Raw genomic sequence first — 25,516 nt, 5'->3', positions numbered from 1 at the left:
ATGGAACTCCAAGACCTATGTTACAATAAAATTTATAACAGTATTCTTATAAATTTGTTCCGTACAGTATAAACAACTCGCAATTTCATCTTATTAGTGTACCTATATGTTTAATCACACGAAAAATATTACATAAAATGAATTTGTTCAGAAAAGTTTTTTTATATTTTTTGGGAGGGAAGGCAGAATTTGAAGTACCGCTACTGACACAATTTAATATGTTTGTTAATCACACACTCGTATTATATTTCAATATTGAGCGAAATTTAATATGCGAAATTTGACAATGCTGTTTTTATTGCAATGTAAAAGTAAAAAGGTAGGAATACAAAATATTATTTCACAGGTGTATGGTTTATCTTCTATTTTCGACATTATTCACTTAATTATAATACAGCATTTACTATGAAAGGAATATAATACAAGTGCATTGAATTAGATATGCATATTAATTAAGTTTTAAGTATTCTGACATTAAGATCGTAAATTTTGTGTACAATAATTTCCATATCCATGTTATGTTTAAATTAGAAAACAGCAATCGACCATTCATCAAATTCGGGAAATATAGTGCGCTAAGCAAACGATCGCGGATGGATTCAAACGCAATTTCAAACACGGTTTTGAACAGACTATTAATAATTCTGTATTGAATATCGCCATTTCGGAGCCATCCATCTATCAAGATGCAACACAGTGTGCAAGTAGATATGATCAGGGAATATATTGTTATCTCGGGTCCATGCCCAAAGGTGAATGCGAGACTGATATCAAAAAGAGCAAAATAGCAATGGCAAACATGCTATGTAGAAACTGAAACCAATTTGGAAGACAAAATTGCGTATAGTAAGATCTTTTGTCTTCTCAATTTGTATATTATAGGTATGCCTTCGAGAATTTGACGGTAAATGCATGAGAAAGGCAGAGGCTAGATGCTTTTAAAATGTGGTGTTGGAGGTGGATGATGAGAGGTTGTCGGTGGTCAAACGAACCAACGATTTAGCAAACTCCATATTATTCGGGACAGACTCTCCTCCTAGGTAAACTTGCAAGGAGGATAGCGATCTGCAGAAAGTCGTAATATTGCGTCAAGTCGAAGTTCGTAGAGGATAAGGAAGTGGTCCTTCCAGATAGTCATACAAAATCAAGAATGCCGCAATTTTTAGATTGACTGAATACCGAGAGGGATGGAGCAAAGCCGTAGAGAAAGCTGTCTGACGGCCAAATCATATGGATCACGATCCGAAGAGAGAAGAATGATAATTAGTATTTCGCTCAATCTATTGAATCTCGGAACCAAATAGACACATAATCACACCGATTGGCAAAAAAATAAAACATGATTCGAGCCCACGAATATTATCCTTGCGGTAAGCTCAACCAGTTTGTACTTTGTTGTGATATAGAATATTAGGCCATTTTTCATCGATCATTATTTTAAGATCCAATGTGTAATGTTGATCCTCATCGATGTTATTTTTTATTTGTATAATACATATTTATAAAACTTTGTGTTCTAATATTAGTATATTATTATAAATACATCAGCAAGAGTAGACTCTGATATTATATTCATGGTTAAAAATATTAACACAAAGGTTGAATGGATAAGTTGTTACAGAAAACTATCGATATATTCAGAAGAGAATTTACTGACACTCTCACGTATGTACATTTAATAAATAAATAATAATTATTAAATAGGTTGCCACTTTAGAAGGGGAATAAATTTTGATTATTTTCTTCTATGCGAAGCGCCAATAATCGGTACTTAATTCCTCTGGATACATTCCACTTACGTGAGGATTAATTTAGAAGTTATTTTACAATTTTATACAATATGGTCTGTTCAACTCATTCGGTAGACTTGTCGCTTTATTAACTATGTAATATAAATACCTATAACTTATTTAAACTTACACTTCGTGTGATCTTGGGTACGTATTGAATTAATGGAATAAATATATTGAAGAATACCTACATGGCATTGTGCACATAATATATCATGTGTTCGTGATAGAAGTATAACAAAATATTATTCGCCGGCATTCTCATGCTTGTTGAAATGTACTATTTCATAGGAAAATTGTTATAATAATAATTAGAGCATTTAATATTTACAATTTTTAGGCAATGAAAGAAACTCGTGGCCGAAGATTAAATCGAAAACAGCTGTAAAATGAAAGTGAGCATCTGCTTCTGTACGATAATAATAATAATAAATTATTATTTTCATCAACGATATGCCAAAATGCACAGCTACCGAATCTAGTGGACATGGTTCAACCTCCCGCGAAGGCACACTCTCGAAAGGCCTTTTCTGCTATGATTATTCATAGCATACAGTTCCAGCGAAAAAATGTACTTACTTAAGTATGTAAAAATAAATGTTTAGATAACTGATATAATAAGTGATTTTAAAGTAGGTATGTACTGAAAAAACATAGATATTTATAGCATAGACCAGACGTGGGCAAATGCGGCTCTTCGTTGGGTAAAGTGCGGTTCCCAATATCTCTTGATAAAAATATAGGTATATAAAATTAAAATAATTAAAATAGACTTCAAACATAGGTTTGAAGATTTTAAATGTTTGAAACCTACATTTTCAAATTTTGTAAACCTATTTATTTTTGATATTTTTTAAAATGGCTTTCCGATTTCTGAATTATTAATACTTGCTGAATGAGGAGCTGCGGAATTTGAGTCACTAGAATTGACAGAAGATCAGGCATTACTAATGCAGCACAAGTCAAGTACCATAATGAATTTTGGAAACTTGTACCAGAACTCAAATATCCTAATATAAAGAAAGCTGCTTGCCGATTATTTACCATTTTCGGTACAACATGTAGTTCTGAATCTGTTATACTCCTCTATGAAGTGTGTATAATCAAAACATCGTTCACAGCTCACAACAACAAACGAGCTGCAAACAGCTGTAACAATTTTTATACTTACCAAATTTTAGAGATTTAGTTAAAAATGATAAATAAACTTTTTATTATAGTTAATTTTTATTAAATAAATTTTGAACCAAGATTATTTTGTGTTTTCTTTCTCATTTTTTATTTTCTATGTATGTATTTTTATACTTTATATAGCAATTAAGAATTGTGTGGAAATGCAATAAATTAGAATTTCTGTATTTAATACTACGTGAGGACGTGAGTATGGTGTGGCTCTTTATATATATGAAAATCTAGAATGTGGCTCTCGTTGACCTCATGTATATACCCCTGTGGCAGAGACAATAATTAAATATTCATAAAGAGTGGCAATATTGGTTACATACAACACTAAATGAAGGATGACATACATACAACCAACGTACATACATACAACACTAAATGAAGGGGTTTTAAGATCATTTGGAATGTGTAGTATTACAAAATAGAACATCAATATATTTATTTAGAAATACAATGACGTTCTCCAGCAAGCTCTTAGCGAGATATAAGGTACTGTAAATAGATAATTCGTACATTACGAGGGATGAAACTTCGCAAAGATTACTTGCTAACCGCATGGGAATTTGTGGAGCTAATATTTGACTCAATATTATGGATCGAATGGAACTTCCAGTAGTTGTGCTGTCAGAGCCAAAATAACACCGGTTCAATGGTAGCAATTTGACGGGTGGTACTTGACAGGTGGTACTTGACAGGGTATAAGATGATTTGGCGCCGGGACAACTGGACGCCACTCAATTCTAAAATAAATAGACGTTAGGTACTTATAGGTCTTTTAATTTAATATTTAAATTATTATATTATGATTTAATAGTTGATGAGAATTTAAATATGCACACGTAAATAATGATTTAATCGTGCATATGTTTAAGTTCCAACGAAAAAAGAGTTTTTAATTTTTATATAAAGCCATGGTTATTCTCAATCCGCAATAAAAAAAACATTATGTTAAGAGTAAAATGAATTAAAACTACTAAGTAGTAGATAGAAACTGATTAAAATCGTCTACGTTCTGTTTACATGTCTACAACGGTGCGGCGTCAAATTGTCCTGGCGTCCATTCCCACTTGACATTAGCCAGTCACCACCTAGACACAATATAATACACTTGCGGCGGATTCTGGTGTAACTTTTTAAAACACGAAGGTGACGATGTGACACTGAGCTTGATTCGGCCAGGTGCAACGTGAATATAGCTATAACTTGATCTTCATTTTGTTACTGGATGCTACAATGACATACTTGATGGAAAAAGGCTGGCGAGCAACAGGGATCATTGGAGGTGCCGAGTGGAGTTCGTATTGCATACGCTCAACATAAGGTTAACAAATAAATAAAGAAAGAAAATCTTCTGAAGACACTATCTGTATTTTACAGTGAATACAATTGGATAGAACAAAAATTGTTTTATACATTGTAGATATATCGGTATCAAATTGTGTATTATTATCTACTTCAAAGGTTGGTTAGGAATTAAAAAAGCTATTTGAATAAAAAATACGAATACATTGGAGTGACGTTAAAACAAAATCAGCCGCGTTTTTTATTACATTAGTTAAATACATTATGAACAAAATAATCGTTTAATATTGTATACGAACGAATATATTGAACGAAGATATTTTGTGAATAGATAAAATAACCTAAGAATATTGATACACAAAAGGTTGACAATTTTATTATTGATGAGTCAAAATAATGGATAATAAATGGATCAGTTACTCACGGCCATGTCCTCGCTACGGTATGCTGCCAGGGTCCCCCTGTCCTGAAGCAGCACACAAAAGTGCGGTTGCCAGTCTGCTGCAGGGCCCAATTCATCTGTTGAAATAAAAAAGATGGGTAAATATTTTGGTAGCATTGAAGATAAAACAGTTGGATGGTTGCTGCAACCACTAGGCAATTGGCATCGAATGCATATTCTTGATGACTTTATCTAATTATTTAATGTATTTTTCACGAATTCTATTCATCTGTACCGGTGCCTAGATGGAAATCGTCCAGCTTGACGTCACCAAGTTATCCTAGGCCAAGGGTCAAATGTATATCATCTTCATCATTGTTAAGAGACACTTATTGTAACATTCGACTTTAATTTTCTTAACTGACCAACAGTTATTGATAAGGATAACCCATTTTGCACTACAGAACAACGAATAAGGCAAGCGTTTGTCATATTATTATTGTGAAGAGGTTAATAATGAAAAGAAAACTATAAATAGATTTTTGTTGTAAATTATCTCTTACAGAATTTTTGTTGATACATCTATCTTGCGTTATCATTATCAATCTTTGTTCCGGTAGTCATTGGCAAATGTTATACTTAATAATTGCGATTATTTTCGTTTGTGTCATAATTGTTTAGTGTTAGGCATAAGCGATGGTGCCCATAGAACGCGTCGAGCGGGCGAAGTCGGCGTATTAAGTGTTTATTCATAACCATAATCACACGTCTCTCGCCGCGCATTACCCTTCACCTATGTGATAAGCGGCCCAAGCAGCACAAAATAATTATTTTTACAGCGTCTCACATAACAAAGCAATAAAAATATTATATTATTTCGGGGCTTGTAATAAATATTTACGACGACATTATTCAACCAGCGAAATATAGGACACGGAACAAAGAGTTCCCTGTTATTAAATAATTGCTTTTCGCCCGTCGATCGACGACGCCTCGAGCAGCGTAATTTTGGTAGCCGTGTTCAATGAATGGACTTCTTTGTATTTTCATTAAATCGTATCGCCGAGAAGCGAAAAACGGTGACTCACGCGGCAAGCGGGGCGCAAGGCATCGTCAAGTCTAGTGGGCGCTGGCGTATTTGATTACGTTGTATTTTTGATGATTTACGCGCCACTTGTAGAAATTTTGCGCGAGCGCCGCACTCGCTGCGTCAATGGGCTTTATGCCCGAAATAATATAATATTTTTATTGCTTTGTTATGAGAGACACTGTGAAAATAATTATTTTGTGCTGCTTGGGCCGCTTATTACATAGGTGAAGGGTAATGCGTGGCGAGAGACGTGTGATTATGGTTATGAATAAACACTTAATACGCCGACTTCGCCCGCTCGACGCGTTCTATGGGCACCATCGCTTAAGCCACTGTGCATTGTACATGTCATACGAATATTGTAAATATTTATGTAACAGTTTTCTAATAAACTTCTAGATCAAACAACACCTGAAAGAAAAACATGTTTAGATTGCTCAGACATACAACTTCAAGATAGTAATGGGGTGTACAGCTGTCTACTTGTTTTTTCCCAATAATGCTGGCGGTTGTTGGCTAATTAAATTTTATCTCTACAATGACAACCAGCAGAACTGTCGTCTGTTTTTTAATTGGTGCTAATTGAAGATTCAGACGTCCAATCATGGAGAAACGTCACCCCCTTCGTGTGTTGAATTATTTTACATGTGACATGCAAAACAAACTTGGTAGATAGGTTACCTTCTTAATTGACTTTTTTTTAAAATCGCATGTCAACGATAAAACAGTGAACAATCGAATACCAACAGAAAAACAATAAAATACATCAAAAACAGACAAGAAAACTTTAGATTAATATTTATTATTATAATTTTTTTCATTGGTTTACAGTTTACACGAAATATTTACAACAAAATATTTAATATACCTATTGAACGAAACTAGAAGTAAGATTTTACTGACGATTTGAGTTTAGACTATACAGCATACGTGGTGCTGAAATTAGTTAGAACATTGAAATAACATTGCGTATAAAACTGTCTATCTCTAAAATAATTTTCTACTTTATAAAACGTCTTACAATATACATATGATCGAATCGAATATTATTAATATTTATTTCTAAAACCAAACATTATAGAAAAGCATAAAAACTTAATTTGAATATCATTTTCGTAATTAGTATACTTGAATAACTTCGTTTTATATGAATTTTGGTATGTAAAACTACGATGGAAGTAATTATATTGTCAATGAAACTGTGAAATAACCAATAAGTAGCTTCGGCTATTTTCCTCATTTTCTTCACCGACAACATTGTTAAATTTGACAGCTTTAGAACACATAAACAAGATCGCATATTTAGGGACGACTCGTCAGATGACAAAGGGTCACAAAGTTTAATCACTTTCAATTGCACATTAATTAAGAGGAAGCAGACTTTTAATTGAAGTGACTGGCCCTAAAGTAGGTTTGCGTCATACAAACGAACCAAAATTACATTTTAAGTAGTATCCACTGTTAATAGGTACATATTTTATTTTATTGCATCATCAGTGAACTCATGACGAGGACATTTTTATGAATTAATTGTGGGAAGCGAAGAGTGTTTTATATTTACATACTACAGTAGCTTATTAATTAAAGTTATGTCATCGTCATTCAACAGTAACTATCAATTAAAATGTCTTGATTCAGACATTTTGTGATCAACTGATCAACATTTCTATATTATGCGATAAAGCAAATCGTCGACCATTATATTATTATCTAGTTAATATTATTTTCCATGTACATATCTACAATATTTGACACGCCATAGAACATGGCCTACATGGCCTAAATGCCCTAAATAAACTAAACTGCATTATTAACTCGATGTTGACTTGATTTTGACTAACATTGACACAGTACCTACCACAAATGCTGATTTAAAATTACATGTAAATAATTACAAGATAAAAAGAACTTTTTATATACAAAGTTTTTAAATTTTCTGTTGAATTATTATGCTCAATATGCTCAAACTTATTGTGATATTGATTTCCATAGTAACGCACGTAAATATATATTAATAATTTAGTTGCTAGGACCACCCCCTTAGCAACCAATAATAATCTTTTACTTTTTACGGATTTTTCTGAAATAACTTTCCATACAAAACAGAATTAACCCTAAAATTAATTCAATTATGCTTAAAGATGGCTAAAAGTATTAAAAGAATGCATTGGCATCATGTTCTGATATATTCTAAAAGTTTCAAATGTCTAGCTAGTCGGGAAGTTAGTTAAAAATCGATTGCGAGATTTGTACTGGACAAACAACCATCGGACAAACAAGAATACGAGCTGATAAAAACGTGGTAAAATGCTTATGTACCTACTGATGTGATGGTAATTAGCGGTATCTTAGGACGCTTGATATAATGATATTTTTTTAACATGTCTGATCGTAATGCTGTGTCCACACTGGCAACAAGTTGCTGGCAACCTCATTAAATTTACGGTAATTATTATAATTGCTTGAGAAATTTTACGACAATCATCATATTTATCGTAAAATCTAACGAGGTTGCCAGTAACTTGTTGCCAGTGTGGACACGGTATAAGAATATGGGCCTCGACAGAGTAAAGGTTGTATCGACACATTTTTGTTTGTACGAGAAATTACTGTAAGCCACTTGGGCAACTTATTAGGTCCATAGTCATCAGTCATCACCTAGTCCGAAAACACATTGAAAAATAACATGTGAATTTGTTAGACCCACGATTCGAACCCAGAGCCCATGACATAAACCGACGCGATAACCGCTCGGCCGTCGTGGAAAACTAAACACTAGAAAAAATACAAAGTGGCAATGCCACATTTAAACATTTTTTAATGTAACATAAATAGTCATTTAAATTTCTTAGTATAGAAATTGATGTTTTCAGATATATTATGTTCAAAATCGCTGAAGTTTGTCATAAGTAGGTATCATCTATGCAACCTCAACGAACTGCGCCTCTATTTCTTCACAGTTTATATAAAATTATAAAACCAGGGTTCGTTTTTTGCTTCACTTAGGTACATGTTATGTGTAGGTTACATCTTTATAGAAGACGATTTTCTTCAACATCTTTGGTTGTTGGCAACCAAGTTAGGCGCTGGATGGCTCAGGATGGAGGACATTTTTAAAGGAGGCCAAAACCCGCCAAGCGTTATAGTTCCAAAAATAGACATGAATAAAAAATAATTTGATTACATACAACTTCTCTTTCCAAAAAACGAAAATAAAGATTACATAATATTTTTAATCACAAACATGCTTATAAAATTGCGTCTTCAGATTTCACTACTTTCATTTGAAGTCATATTATTGACTCTGGTTTCGTTTTCTCGATATGATGCGAAATTTTATTTATATTTAGAGGTAAATAAAGCAACGGTCTCATGCCGTAGGGAAAGTGGCATTAGCAGTCGGCTGCGAGCAAGTGAGTTACTTCTTCTTTTCATCGTTCAACGCACTCTCCGGTTTACAGTCCAGTAAATATTATTACAGCCATAATAACTCGACTGACCGAGTCAAGAAGTTACTTGTCACCTGCTTATTCCATTTATTATGCGCACTGCACAGTTTCTCGAAAGCGATATTATTTATTTAGTTATTTTATTTTAATGTGTTAGAAAATAATGTTTTTATCTGACTGGATATTATCTTCAATTTCAATACAATTACTATAAACTGTTTTATGAATGCAGAGAAAATGTGAAATTAGGCATCATTTATAATGCATTTATTTCTATACTTATATGACAAATGGAATCTTAGGTCACTGAAGTATTCACATTCATTAACAAAATAATATTGATTTATGACATCTGAAATCCAAAGTGCTATCTCGGAACACAAAAATCCAGAACAAAACTGCTAGGGTCAGTCTTCACACATTGATAAAAATGTTGGGTCATCAACAACAACTCTCAAAATGGTCTTCTAATTTTCGGACGAACGATCCCGAAAGCGATTTTTGGAGTAAATTGGAGGAAGTATGGGAGGAATTTGGGGAACCCAGTGTAATTCAAACAATCAAAATTTCTCGACGAAAATGGGCTAATCTTGTTTAACGAATGAACCTGGGCCGACTAATCGGAAAAGTTTTTAATGTGAACCGCTCAATATCACCCGCAGTCGACGGTGGCGGTTGACTTTTAGTATGCTACAGTGAAGTAGGTTTGCATAATGTTTGCGCAACTGGTCACTTGTGCTTCATAGTGGTTTATTCAGAAATTGGGGTCCTGGGTGGAGGTGTCCAGGATTTACGAGCGATTAGAGTCCCGGATTGGAGAGGGATATACTGGACTGGGGAAGATGACTTGAGGAGGTCAGGGCTATTGCGCCACGAATAATGATGCTCCATATGTACTCAAATGCGTAATTCACTTTCTATATTATGTATGTGAAATTATTGGATTAAAATATTTTACTGAGAAAACAGATTATCTTGATGGACACTAACTTACATATTATGAAATCCCAATATTTAATTTGTTAAGTTAGTAGAATAGATTTAAGACTTCAACAAGGATTTTCAAATTTAAATTCATTTATGTACTGACGATTAGTCGTGGCATTCAGGCGATTTTGGAAACATAAGAGCTTTCGTCCACCAACTGTCTATTTTATCAAAAACATTATTGGGCGGAGATGTATGACGCCGAAGATTGCTGAATACTCATGTTCAAAAACTCCCGGACGCCAGGACTAAATTTAATACAGCCACTCTAGGTATACGACAGCATTATAGATAATATTATCTTCTCGGGTTACTACCGATTGTACTTTACAATTTTCACTTTGAAAGTTCAGTATTTGTTTTAATTATCCAATGAAATTTTGACAAGTAAAAGTTTTTTTAAGAATTATTCTGAATATTATCATGAAACGATGGCCCCACAATACGGCCGAGTGGGTATCATAACGCCACTTTCTCTATAAAAATAACCGGTCCCACATGCAGCTCGTAACGTTTTATGTCATTTTATTGATCATTATTTTATTTTCTTTTAAGTGCGTATACAAGTTAACTTTATCAATCGAGATCATTAATACATTTAAATTCAAATATTAATTATTACGAATCTATATGAGAATAACTGTTCTTCGTGGCAGTGATTTTTTCTATTGTATTTTCATTTCATATGTACCCTTACAGATAAAAATCTATTAGATTCCACATTGAGTTTGGGTTTAACTGAAACATATCGATATAAAAACTGGCTGAAAACCACCCCATATTAATCAGCCGACACCACATAGCGACGAATACCAGTCGACCGACCATTGGCAATGAAATGTCAGAAATTGTATACTTGTAAAACCTATACTATATTATGGTAAATCAATATAATATATACTTAACCAATTTGCGAAATATGATGTATGTTTTGTAACTGATGCTAATCAGTAATCACTAATCAGACACTGAACAAAGGGCTTCGCCCCGAACAAATCGTCAAATGACTAGTGACTAGTTCATAATATATGAGTACAGACCTACAAACTTATCTGAATAATGGGATGGGGGAGCCACTATCGAAAACTACCCAATCAAGACTCGTAACTGGACAAAATCTGACATTCGAAAGAAATTTTCAAAATGGCGTCCTATGGTAGTTCGTAGTTCCATTTTTGGCCATTCTACAGTGGAATGACAAAAAAAACTTATGTTCACGAATGAAACCAGACGAGAAAGGGAAAGCCGGACGATCGCATACTATATTTTTTTGTTCTGGAAGTCCACAATAAAATTAGAAAAAAGTGGGGAGACCTCGATAGAATCAGAGCCTGGATGGATATCAAGACTCACGTGAAGTATTTAGAACGAAGAGGAATATTTTTTAAAATATTCACTATTGATTTTGAATAAGAGATACAGACAGCAATGGCATATCATAATTATAATTAATCAACTTACTTGGATAAAGGATAGTCAAAATCAATATTCTATTTACAAAATAATCACCCTAAAACGTTCTACACTCTCCAATGATTTTTCTCAACTAGGGATTCCAATCCCGGGATCCCGGGATCCCGAGCTATTTTCGATACCTATGAATCCCGGGATTGATAAACATAATCTCGAGATTTCGGGATTGATTTTTTTATCAATTTTTATGGAAAATAAAATAAAGGCGAAAATATAACAGAAAAAATACTTTTAATAAAAATTAAATACATTAGAAATAAACTGAGTTTGAATGAAGTTTGATTTATACCCATGTGTAGGTTGCCGATTCATTTTATTTTTTCACATAAATTATTAAAAATGAGAAAGATTGGAAAAAAACAATACTTCGCACTTTTAAAAAAGTAATTCCACCATGCTATCATACGTTTTACGGCAGTTTCATATTTGGCTGACTAATTAGATTTATGAAGCGGAAAGGCCATAAGTACGCCATGATTATTTGCTTTACTATTTTAAATCTCGCTAATCCATTCATTATGTCTTTACTATCAGAAACAGCAATCTCATATTAAATTCACATTATTATTTATATTACAATATTATTTATATTACAATATTATTTACTCCATTAAACTTGTGTATTTCCAAGATTGAACGTATACAATATTAACAATAAATGTCTTAAATAGTATAAATTATACTAGATTTATTTTTGACCGATTTTATCAATGTTATTTGTAAATGTAAAAATTTTATAATAACAATGGAAAAAAATGCCAATCCCGGGATTGTTAAATTGTAATCCCGAAATCCCGGGATCAGAATTTTGGCTCGGGATTGGATTCCCTATTCTCAACGTACAGCAGTCATATGAATTGAGAAGTTTAGTGAGACTAGTTGATTGCTGCCTTCTAAAGTTGTCAGTAAGTTCGCAATATTATTATTATTTAGGGTATTTGGATATTTACTGTCTTATCAGTTTTATCATCCTATTTTGACGACATCACGGTGACAGAGGGTCAGACACATTACGCAATAAACTAAATTACTACATCAGTAAAGTGCATGATAAAAAATACCTGCCGACATTACACAGTACCGTAGATAGCCACGATGAAAAGCCTGGGATCTAAGAATAAATTATCGTTATCCGTCAAGAGTTTTTTTGCAACAGTTCAACGGTATGTGACATAATGATAAAAACGCATCGCCGGTAGGCCAGTAGTGGTACATTCTACTGCCAACTGTCGTACTTCAACATGTAGTTTCTGCGTCTTGCAATGAACCGTTGCTTTCTGCATAACTGGAGGTTCTTTACCCACTAATGGTACGTTTACATTTGACACTAATATCGTCATATTTATGTATGACACCATATTCACTTAAGAGGACGTTCTACAGAATTGGCCTTGAGAATTGAAAATATGATTTTTTAACATGTGGTCCATAATATCTGGTCTACTAGTTAATATAAAAAGGTCGTGTCAAAGTTGTTTGTGTTAATAAATTTGCTCTGTGACTGATCCGACTCATATTTCACATTCATTTCATCAGGGCTGTCGAAGACATAAATCATAATATATATTTATAATTTTAAATTTTTATTTATAATATATATTATTTAAGTTTTGTGCATCTAATGCCGGGTCCACACTGGCAACAAGTTAATTTGCTGGCAACCTCGTTAGATTTTACGATAATTATTGTAAAATTTCTTAAGCAATTATGGTAAGTATCGTAAAATTTAATGAGGTTGCCAGCAACTTGTTGCCAGTGTGGAAATGGCTTAATATCCAGTGTGGTTCACGTAGTGGCATGGACCTGGGGTTAGCTAATTCAGGAAGTCAACACCCATGATAGAATTTTTTCCAGTTTTGGTTGCATTATATTCCAAAACTCTTCTGTAAAAATCGTTTCCGAGTTTATAAATGGAAATTTCTCGGTGTACATAGTAAACAAACCTACGAATAAAAAAAGACAAAAAGGAACATACTGATTCATCGCAGTAAAATCTGGTAATCAAATTCGCCATTTTGAAAAGCGACGATTTTGCGTAAACAAATATCACGTGGTCTGTACGTGTGCGGCAAACTTCGATTGTGTTTGTAATTTTGTGCAAAGTGCGAATGTAATGTTTTCAAATAATTGATATGGATTAATTATACCATCGTATTATTTTCTCGAAATCATAAACATACTATAATAGTATTTGAGTATCAACCTATGTTCAATTTGAATTGGGTTATAATAATAATATACCCGTATATATATCAATAGTATGTTTGCTACAAAATCCACCCAAGTTATCAGTACGTACTTGCACAGGTTTGATTAAAAACCATGATGAAATTAACATTTAAAAAATATGAATGCTTAATATTATTTTGACAGCCCTGTTTTCTGATCGGCTTCATCTAGCAGGTGTTCATAAAATAATAATAATTCTCCGCGCGGCAGAAATTATCAGTAATAATAATAATATTTCTTGAAATAAAATCTCCGATGATTAGTGATTTTTGCGAAAAGATCGATTTAAATTGACGTAGTTACGACGCCGAGGTCCTTTTTATACTAAATTATATTTGAACGGCGGGCTCTTCAGCGGGCCCTTAAGTGTAAACAGTAAGTATATTTGTATATGCCACTTATTTTGCGTGTGTCGACTCTCACATACCACTTATTCAATCTACAATACGCAAATGTAAACACCGGGTATTCGACAAGTTCGAACTTGGAGCGATATATCACCGAAGTTGGACCACCGTCTACTTTTATGTCAAGTACCTGACACAATATTCGTAGGTAGTTTGACAGGTACCTAGTGAATTGCATATGTATATTTCTAAAACAACGGACAATCAATAATCATAGGTACACCATGAATGTATGCCCAACGTTTACGTTAATAAATGTACTGTAGCGATCTGTCAAAAATCATAGACAATGAGAAATAAATCGGATGTGCCGTGTTCTATGGATTTTGTTCGAAAATAAAATATCGCTTGTTCTCGGCACATACGATTAATTCTGATGCACTCTGTGAAGAAAAAATGCGCTTCAAATGATATTACCTAATTCATTTTGGCCCACACCTGCACTCGTATTAGGTACGATAATATTATATTGAATATGCAATGACGATCAAGTGCTAGATATCGCAATGTTACTGTTAATCGTTCTTCTACGCATTTCTGAATTGTGTGTCTTGTTTTTTGGCAAAAGGTCCAATCTTGCTAACTAAAGTTCACAAATTGAGTTGGATCTTCGATTTTAAACTCTGACATTAAACGGAAGGCACCTAGTTCTTCTCGTCGCTGAATCCATTCCCGCACCCATCTAAACCATTTTTCCCTCCTTTTTGTTGCCAAAAGACTTAAAATAATAACACTCGCTGCTTTCTTTTTTAACATTCCCATATTGACAACTGACATAACGTTTTTGAGAAGTATACAAAATAAGTGTCCGAATAAATTACAATATCATATGTAAACACCGCATATATTTATTCCAATGTTGCCATTGAATAAAGTGTCGAGACTTTATTTCAACGAGAAGTATACCAGAATTTTATGTCAGATCCATGCAGGTGTAAACAGTAAATGAAATTTTATGTCCGACACATAAAATAAGTATAACGGTATAAGTGTCAGATGTAAACGTACCATAAGATTAAGCGTACATAATAATATATTATCTACATATCTATGTCGACGTTTTTTCTGAAATAATATTTTATCCCGGATTTAAAAAAACTTTTTATAAGGTTTTTATGAGATATATTTTTGAAGTTAATTGTTATTCGCCCATTTTATAGTTCTATCAACATTTTTATCTCACGTCAAGGTTTAATTGATTCACTTTCACGTGGCAACACAATACACATTCATAAACAAATCATGAAATAGGGATACCTACATAAAAAAAAACTTTGTGACTTTTATAAGATGTGGGTATTATATTATTATGTTAAGTTGCTGAAAAGTTACATCATATTATAAACAATAAAGCCTAAAGTGCCATTTTGTCCTTTCTCGGTCAATATTCGAATTTAGAATTCAACATTCATTACGCACATAAAAAATAATCGAGTATCCCCAATAATACCTATAGAGCTTAAAATTTTTTTGATACGTAACGTTTTTTGCCTTTTGTATATGGTTCTTTTTTCAAATGGTGTTTTAGTCTCGATCTTCAATATGAAAACCTGTTTTTCACTACAATACAAATACCAGACAATTACAGTAGTGAAACATGTCACACTAACACACAGGTGTGAGAAAATCACATAAATGCGTTATGACCTCGCCGAGATCGAACGCGGGACCCTCAGTATCAGAAGCCATTGCCTTACACATTGGATACAAGGCCCGTGAAAATTTATAGATATTATAGTAAAATGTTTTGACTTTTGATAATATTATTCTTTTTATTATATAATGACTTTTTGATGGCAATAAAATAATGATTGAGCTTTATTATAACTCAATAATCGTGACATTGCCAGGTGAATGAATGGGAAAAAATGGCGGAAGTTGAATTTCGGCCAAAATAAAATATCACGGAAATGACCATACCGACCGACGTCGCTCGTCAAAATAATGGTTTATAAAAAGTTATAGTTTTTTATCGAGAAGAAAACAATGGTTATGCAATGATAATCATTATATCTTTACGCAACAAATAATTTGTTAATACTGCGAATATTTGGACGGAATTTATATTTTTACGCAATGTGAAATGAAGCTAAAATAATATGTAATCACTCACACTCGTGACGTCCCTAGATAAAATGTCGCCCCTGGGCAACGCCAAAATGCCGCCTCTTTTTTATCATTATTTTTATCATCCTTTCATGAGTCCAATATCTTAGAAATGTGTTGTATGGATACATTACTAACAAAATGTCAGATTAATTATTCGCAAATCTGCACGTGTCGTGCACGTCAACAAGGACGCCGAAGAGCAACGGAAGTAAACCAGACATCGCGAACCCGACAAAACCAGTGAGCTGGTTTTTTAATGGAAAGATATTTTCGTTATTACTAAGTTTAGATAGCTATTTCTATACATTCCAAATGATTTTCCTCAATTTGCCGCCATTCGAGTAACTGCCACCCCAAGCGACGCTCAATCTGCCTACCCCCACGGGACGTCACTGCTCACACTATTGATAAATATAGCTAAGTTCATAATTATCAATCATAAAATCGTGTTTGGGCAGATTGTGAAGTCACAATCAGACCCTGCACAAGGGTTGATAAATTTCATATAGATTAACCAATGATTCTAAAAAATATATATTATATTTGATGCAATCTTGAAACCAGCTTTTGATTGTTAATGTTAATACATTGTAAAGACGGTATACACGCATAAAATTGCAGTAAAATAATTTACAATAATCCGGTAGGTACCTATCTAACTTTTGACAAAGAAAAGCACATGTAATTAATTTACAGGGCGATTGAATAGTTAGATCGACGGAAGGAGGATATGAAGTTGATCTCGAACTCTATGCATCAATGGTTAACCATACCTATAGGATAGTCTTGTAGCAAAAAGGGAATATTATGTGTAGATAGTTTTTGACATTTTGTAAGGTAATCTGGGCTGTCCATTGGTCGGTCTATTCTGGTATTAGGTATACATCCAATGAGGTGTCAGCGCAATGACATTATTAATGGACAACGCACTCAGTACAGTAGCTAGCAAGTAAATTCGCGCATAGCGATATTCGCACATGTATAGGCAAACGTTACGTGACAAAATTTCGCAATTTCCATTATGCGATATCACGCATCGGGAATTTATAGCAATATCACATTTATTGTAATGGCGTTAGAACAGTATTTCTAGTATCAATGTTCATTTGAGCGAACGATATTGATATTAAAATATGAATTATGCCATTCGGCAGACCCGAAAAAAAGCATCGGGAATTTATAGCAATATCACCTTTATTGTAATGGCGTTAGAATAGATTATGCCATTCGGCAGACCCGACAAAAAAGTGAGTGTCATTATTTTTCCAGATACTTCGTCCATATTAATGTCATTTTGTCAGCGCATTGGAATAGAGTGGTTTTCAACCCATGAGCTTTTATATCGCTATGGTGTAGGTGAGTCAAACATAAATGTGGGCACAGAATCATTTTTGCACGGACATCTTCATGTGTGCAACTTCAAACCTCATTCGAATCGTTTTATTTAATTGCTATTTTCTTAAAAAATCTTAAAAAAATACAGATATACATAGTATTAACAAGTGAAAACTGATCTCGATGTAAAGCGAAATCACAAATGAAAATTAATAAGTGAGGTGAGAGTTTTAATAATTATAATATTTGTATATTTGGTCAAGTATTCTTCACTGAAATAAGACATTTACTTACACAATCACTGCGTACCTACATTTTAATTAATTTTTGATCATCACATTTAAATAACATGCTAATTGCATCTAAAGGCCGCTTAATGGGGACACGGCAGCCGTCTCGTCCGCGTAAGAGTCCGAGAAGAAGAAGAATTTATATGTTAAGCGAATCTGTTGCTATTGGAGCTATTAACGCTTTGCTTGAATTAAAAAATATATTGGTGCATTAAACTATATATATTTGATTGCTGCAGTTAGATCGTACAGTTTCCATTTTAAGCGGATACAATTTCATGTGACCTTCACAAAATAAAAACAATTATTAGCAAAACAAACGTAGACTGGAAAACAAAATCAATATGAGATAGATATTATTATCAACTTAATTTTATTTGATCAGCAACCTGTGAGTTCTTACTTAATGTATTATTGAAATTGATCAACAATCACAAGACGGTCAAATAACTGTCAACAATGATTTAATATATTTAAAAAAAAAATGAAAAACAACTCTATATCCGCCATTGATGTTCGGATGTTGTCGAGCGCCATAATGTTCTTAATTCCATGACGACAATTCCACGCTCTGATTGGCTGCGGTGTATAGGTATTGAGCGGGACCAATAAATGAGATCGATATTTTGAATATTTCAATGATTAAAAATAATAAGCTATTCGGCATGATTATTATAGTGGTGTGTACTAAAAAAAGAAGACATTATTTCGATACAAGGCGGCGATATATAGTGTTTACTAAAAAATTCACGGTAAATATGTGCCGGCAATAGATGTAGTAAATAAAGAGCTGGCGTATTATTAAATTAAATATACTAAACACAATCCAAAATGAAAATATTTGTGAATAAGTACCTATATACAATAAATTATAGAAAAGTAGGTATTACACCCATAGACCGTATGAGTTGGGTGAATGGTCAACCACAATTTATTGCCCGTGACAAGCCTGTTGATATTATAATAGTACCTACATATGCTTAGTTTAGGGGTTAAATTGGTAATTTAGTTTTTAATTACTTAGTCATTCGCCTTACCCAGGTAACGACAAACTTTTAGCACAGAATAGCCAAATATGAAAAAAACAACGATTTTAAAAATAAAAAAAACCCCCCGAGCCATATAGCTCATTTATCTATATATTATTTACATGATTAGCATTGTAATCGATAAATGAAGAAGAGGAAAAACACCTGTACGTTGATAATAATTGTATTGCTATGTCTGCTTTCTGTAGATACATTATAGCAGTCCACATACACTGTAAAATTATATTGTATTTTCTTTAGATTTACATAGGTATAACATACAAATTTGAGACTTTATAACTCATTCCTCGTTATGTACAGTAATTGCATTTCAATAATGTTCGTATCATTATCAAATTGAGACCAACTGGCTGACATTGGCATTGAGAGTATTCGTAACAAAAACTAGACTTAAAATAGTTGTAATGGAATAATAAAAGTTAATGCTCATTGTTTTGTCAGTGGTATTTTGACAATTTAAAAATATCGTAGTTGAATTTTCAGATTCAATGTTTTTTAAGAACCACACGCGTGTTCCAAACGGCTACATGTCATGTGGCTTGCGAGCAGCGGCCTTAGCAAATTAGTGCGGTTAACTAGAATTAGGTTTTTTCATTTGCATATATATATGCGGAAGTATCCCTCCGAAGTAGTGCGTGTCAATTGAAATTCCGGTGTATCGTATAATATAAATATTGTGATAAGTATTTATAATTGTGACGTTTTAATTTTGAAACAACCTACAACCCAATGATCAGGAGAACAGCCCCTATGTTTTGCAGCATACAATACAATGTCTGCATTGTAAGAGATCACATTATTTTATAGTGGACATTTTCCTTAGCAATATTATATGACGTATGACTATGTACTTCTGAACGATTGCAATAATTCAACAACACAACTGACTAATGCGCTGCATGATTCAAACTTCGAATTTCGAATGTTTGAGCTACGTTAACCGTTTTATGAATCAGACAATCATAATTTCTAAATTTAAAATGAACTATCTTACATTTGCGATGATATCACACGAAACGAGATAAATTAAATATTTCCATGAATTCTAATTTAATTTTTACTGTACAGCAGAATATAGCTTACTATTATTGGATTCGTGTTCGTTTTAGTACATACCTACTACACAAGCCAGTGTATGAAGGAAGTATGTCCAAAAAGAATATGTAGGTACTTACTATCCAACAAGATCTTCTTGGCTACGTGTTAAAACTGTAAACTAACAAGCTTCTCCCATTTTTAACCGCACTTCGATTGAAGCGCCTTCCGGTTAGCGACGAGTTGTCCACGTGTTAAAACTCTGAACTAACAAGCTCCTCCTACTTTTAATCGCACTAGCGACTTCCGGTTATTGCCTTGATCTTCTTGTTGGACAGTACTTTCAAAAACACCGAACTTAACATTTTTCCATCGGTTGTTGTCCATGGACTTTCGTGGTTTTGACTTTAGGAATTTCAGTTCAGATTTCAATAATGAATATGCTCAAGCTGTCAATTGATTCTGACAGATATTATAGATTACATACAAAATCTGTTAAACAACTAATTTTCTGCAAAATCATACATCCGATACTACCTCTGTGATGCAAATTTAATGTAATATTCGTACCTACTTATTTGGAATATTTTATATTATCAAATATTTGTCAAAGTTTCGTTCAAAATAGATTCTTAATACATTTGTTCCTTAGGATTAATGTAGAAAATATGGATTGCAAAAAGTTACATCAATTGACTTTTCTTACAATAAAACATGTGGTGTAGACAAGTGTTTTCACCGAGTTACGTTGGGTTTGAGAAATATAAGTACTTCATGATTTGCAAAGAGCCAAATAGCCAAGGCTCAAAGATCGTGACTTTATCTATTAGTTATTAGGTAGGTAGGTTAATAAAAGTTCTTACAAAATATCTTCGACGGTACAACTTGTTAGGACCGCCCCCTAGTCATGATGAACGCACGAATATAATAATACTTCAAAATATTATCATGTTTCTATGCGAATACTGTTCATATCGCAAAATTCAATGTGGGTTGTTGGTTGTTGTTATCGACAATTATTTCTGTCTTCACTCCTTTGCCAATATTAAATTGGTGTAATTCTAATCATTATAAAATACACTAAACAGGCGACCACGCGAGAAACTAATGCGGACCGATTATTTAAATAATAGCATTATGTTGCATCTAGGAAGTGTACTGATACTCTTACAAATCGTGTATAATACGAAATAAATAACTCCGCTGGGTACATTAATACTTATCTGAGATGGATTATCCGCAAAACATTCTCGTACGTGTTGTTACATCACTGGCTTGTAAATACAATCTTGGTAGCCGTAATAATAGTACAGGCTGCATGCAAAAAGTATGTACACGGATCATAGACAATACAGGCAGTTGTTGTTGCTGGCATTCCAACATGGCTACCGTCCCATCATTTTCCCGCCACAATGCAAATTATAATGGAGCATCAGAGAAGCCGGTGGAGCGTGGACGCAACGATTACGTGATTGTAAAAAAGCATATAAACAGGGCCGATGCATAATAAAATAATAATAATATTGTTATCATTATTATTAAATTTATTCAAGTTGTTTTCAACTTTTAATCGGCCTTAATTACATGGAAGAGTTGATGCACGGGGGAGCTAATTCACTGCGATAAAATCAAGGACGTTCGAAATGGCAATATTGACAATGAGCTTTTATGAAGTTTAGTATTGGGTCTGTGGTTTTACATTATATCAATGTACCTACACATATTTTATATGTTCACTACGGAAATTTGGGTAAATTGACGTTTCCGCTAATACACATATTTGAAAATATTCCTTCTAGTTTTACTTTATAAATTAATTTTAACAAAGTTTGCGTAGACCAGTAATTCCCAGACGGGGTTCGGTGGAAGTCTGAGGTTCCGCGAGTGGTGCCAAGGGTTCCACGAGAATGGTAAATAATAGAATGAAGAAATATTTAACATGTACATTAGTGAGAATAAATTCCGTGGAGTTGACAAAAATAATAAAATGTAAAAGATAATAGAATTACATAAAATTTGAAGCTACAGATAGTAAGGGGCTGTAATTTTACTCTGTTTATGAGTTGCACGTTGCTTAGGTATAGCACTGCAACATCTGTTGTGTAATTTACCCTTCTAGAGATTTTAATTAATTAGTGTCATCCACATTTTACAAAATGTTCCAAGGGTTCCACCAATCAAGAAGATTGAAAATCAATGAATTGTAAAAAGCTATGCAACTAAGCCACGTAGCAGAACACTGCCCGGCTTTGCCTTTGTAAATAAGTAAATATTAAGTAGTTCTAAAAGTGATTATACACATAAAACAGAAAGGCGGCTATTCTAACTTTAAAAAAAATCTGTACAGTAGTAAAGTTGTTGATTTACATGTAAGTTTGTGCGACACTCGTAATTTTATAACTTCAGTTATCAACAGCATTTAAGGTTAGGTACTTGGCTTGGATATGAAAATAGTTCCAACATTCCACACCAGTGTTTTGAAAATAAAAAAGGTTCACTTGGGAATAATAATTGATATAGGTACGAGGGCAAAGTTGCAGCAGTTGACGGTAGATACTTAAACATAATGCATTTTTTTAAACATGTACGTGGTGTCAATGTCAGCCCTGCAAATAATAACGCACATATTACCTATGTAGGTACTAATATGTAACTACAACTACGTATTAATATTATTTACCACAAGTTCGCAAATTAAAACTACCTTCAGATTTTCATTTTACAAAGCACCTATTGTGATGGAGTTCTTAGATTGTATGCAAATATACAATGTAATGTTAGGTACTCCAGCTTTGAATATTATGCCAAATTGAATGTTGACTTCGCTATTAATTAAACAGTACTTTAAACGTAAAGATATCTGTCTAAAGTAGACGTCCGTTTATCGGGATTCTAAATTAGGGTAGGAATGCGACAATATTATTTAAATGTTAAATGCATATTATATTCAGATTTATGGTCAAATGATGTAGGTATCTATTAGTACTGTCAATGCTACCATTTAGAATAAGAAATTCTAACAGCGGAAATTTCTTTTATACATTTAGATAAGTAGCTAATAAATAAAACAGTGAGATATAAAGAACGTAATATGTACCTAGAGTGATACAATATTAATTTACAAGTTTTAGAAATTCTAATCAAATCTGAAAAAAAAAGAATTGTAAATGAAGATGTATTTACCATTGTTTACTGATTCAGCCATACAGATGTGCAGCATTCCATAGACAACGTTGGCACTATTATTTTCCGCTTCACTTTCTTCCACTTCTCCATTCGTCTCATCTTCCCGTTCGACCTGCGCAGGTTCAAACAGCGCGAGGTCCAGCCCATCCATATCACTTCTGTTGGATGCCCTGTCATCTTCGTTCCCCACGCGAATCGGAGAAGTGCAATAATCTGGACTGTCTAAAAGTTTCGGACTCCTCGTGCAACCACCTTCAGAGTTTGGATCGCAGCAGCACGTGTCAGAAAACGGTTCGAAGTCTCGACAGTCGAATTCACACCGTTCAAAACTGTCGCAGCTGGACGTTGAAACGCAATCGGATCCATCGACAGTCGCCGTGTCGACGAAATAAACTTCCTGCAACGGTGCAGAATTAATTGCGTCATATTCTGACTTAGTGGTCACATAAAATACGCTTTGCGTGAATGGCACTCTATCAATATGCAGCTCTTCTTCGTTATTGATTACATCATCGATAGGATCTCGCAGATTTGATACGGAACCTCTGCGGTCTTCGTAATCAGCAAAACTTGACGAATCAGTTAAGAATGAAGAGAAATCCGCAGACAAGTCTGCCTCTCTGCAAAAATATGCAGACTTACTGTCGTAGGAACCAAATTTTTTATCACCACTTGCATAATGCAATTTGATTTCGCTTGATATCGTCAAGTTGCGTGATTTTCTTGAGCCTGTATTAGATTTTGATTCTGAACTATTTGTAGATATGATTGTGCTCGTTAATCTAGATAGACTATTACTGTGCTGTACAAGCTTTTGTTTGTTTCCTTCGTCTGTCAAAGACAAGCTCTCTCCGGCTGAGAGAAGATTTTGCCGCCAATTCGGCATCGTGCAAGCATTGTTGAACACTGTTATTTTTATTTAGGTATTCACTTTTTCGTTGATTATTTTAATTTCACAAGATAGGGCACAGTATTTATTTTTCCCACAGTCAGCTGGCATATTCGTTTCGATTTGAAGAACTCATCAAATAAATAAAATCACAACACACACGAATGGACGCTTCAATTAATTCGCATTACACACAATTTGACTTGAGCTGTGATCACTTTATATTTTTTTGTTCAGTACAGTTATAGTACCTATCCAACTGGTTTTAAAAATATACTGACACACACTCGGTTTCCTGTTTAACATGAATTAAGTATTTTGTAACACGTGATGTGGATTTATTTGGATATAAGTACGGGCATATTAAATGCTTTCTCCGCCAGGTGGGCTATGCAAAGTTACTATATTATGATTATCAACTATAATCTGTACAATTAATTTGAGATTAAAATACAATCATTAAATCGACTGCGACACGAACTTGTAACAGGCATCTGTTGATAATTGAAAAATGGACTAAATTCGATGTGATTTCATAATACATAACAACAAATACGTACATTCTCCTATCTTATTCTTTTCAATCGGTGACTAAGTTTAAAAAATTCTTATTCAATTGTCATTGAAAAGTTACTTAATATGAAGGTACTATATGTCAATTTTCGTTTTACGTTTTTATTTTACGAAAAAGAATTCATTCATTTCCTAATTCGGACTTCCGAGCATGCATTCATTCATTATCTTTAAAAAGCAATGCTGTGATTATTGTATACATCTTCTTTAATATATATTATACATAATTATTGGGAAAAAACCTACGTAGATATCTACTTATAGAATAACTGTGCATTTCCTTTTTTTCGTCTTAAATATTTTGCAGTAAAACTACTGAAACCATTTCAACAAAAAAAAATCTACCACGCGATAATCCAACAATTAATTATGAGTATCTATCTAGGTGCATCATATTAATTGTTGAAATTATTTTTTTAAATGACAATTTCATAAACTTAATAAACAAAATAAATGTAATTTGTTTGCGGGGAATATAAAAACATGCTATTAGCAACTGTATTAATTGTATCACCCAATGTGAGAGATGTAAAATCGCGATAAATCCACATACAAAATGTGCAATATCTGAACAAGTAATGTATTTGTAAATAAATAATTTGTAGAGAGTTAAAGTAGAACGGAAATCGCAATGTTGATAATATTACGACAAACATTAGACTCGAAAAGAATGATCGAATGCAGCAACTTGTTCGGCTTAGACAGTTATAAGTTTTATAAGTATAGGTATTATGTTTAGTATCTACCTACCTTATAAGT

The 25,516-nt window shown here is 33.4% G+C and overlaps 1 protein-coding gene across 2 annotated transcripts in view; it reads right to left on the bottom strand.

Moving 5' to 3' along the window:
- The window catches only part of raskol (Ras GTPase-activating protein raskol), a 287,813-nt gene extending 263,428 nt beyond the window's left edge, over positions 1–24,385 (bottom strand). For both annotated transcript variants that reach the window (XM_085947503.1, XM_085947501.1), the window contains exons 1-2: positions 23,293–24,385; positions 4,699–4,793 (exon numbers count right to left, since the gene is read on the bottom strand). In XM_085947503.1, the coding sequence (XP_085803629.1) occupies positions 4,699–4,793; positions 23,293–24,181 (984 nt within the window). In that variant the 5' untranslated portion in view covers positions 24,182–24,385. The remainder of the gene's footprint in view (positions 1–4,698; positions 4,794–23,292) is intronic.
- Positions 24,386–25,516: the final 1,131 nt, after the last annotated feature.

The sequence above is a fragment of the Rhyacophila brunnea genome, unplaced genomic scaffold, assembly GCF_057557595.1.
Source record: "Rhyacophila brunnea isolate RB1 unplaced genomic scaffold, BYU_Rbru_1.0 scaffold_2, whole genome shotgun sequence".
Lineage (NCBI taxonomy): Eukaryota > Metazoa > Arthropoda > Insecta > Trichoptera > Rhyacophilidae > Rhyacophila > Rhyacophila brunnea.
Note: the sequence above shows the minus strand (reverse complement) of the source record. Positions and strands in the feature narration are given on the sequence as shown.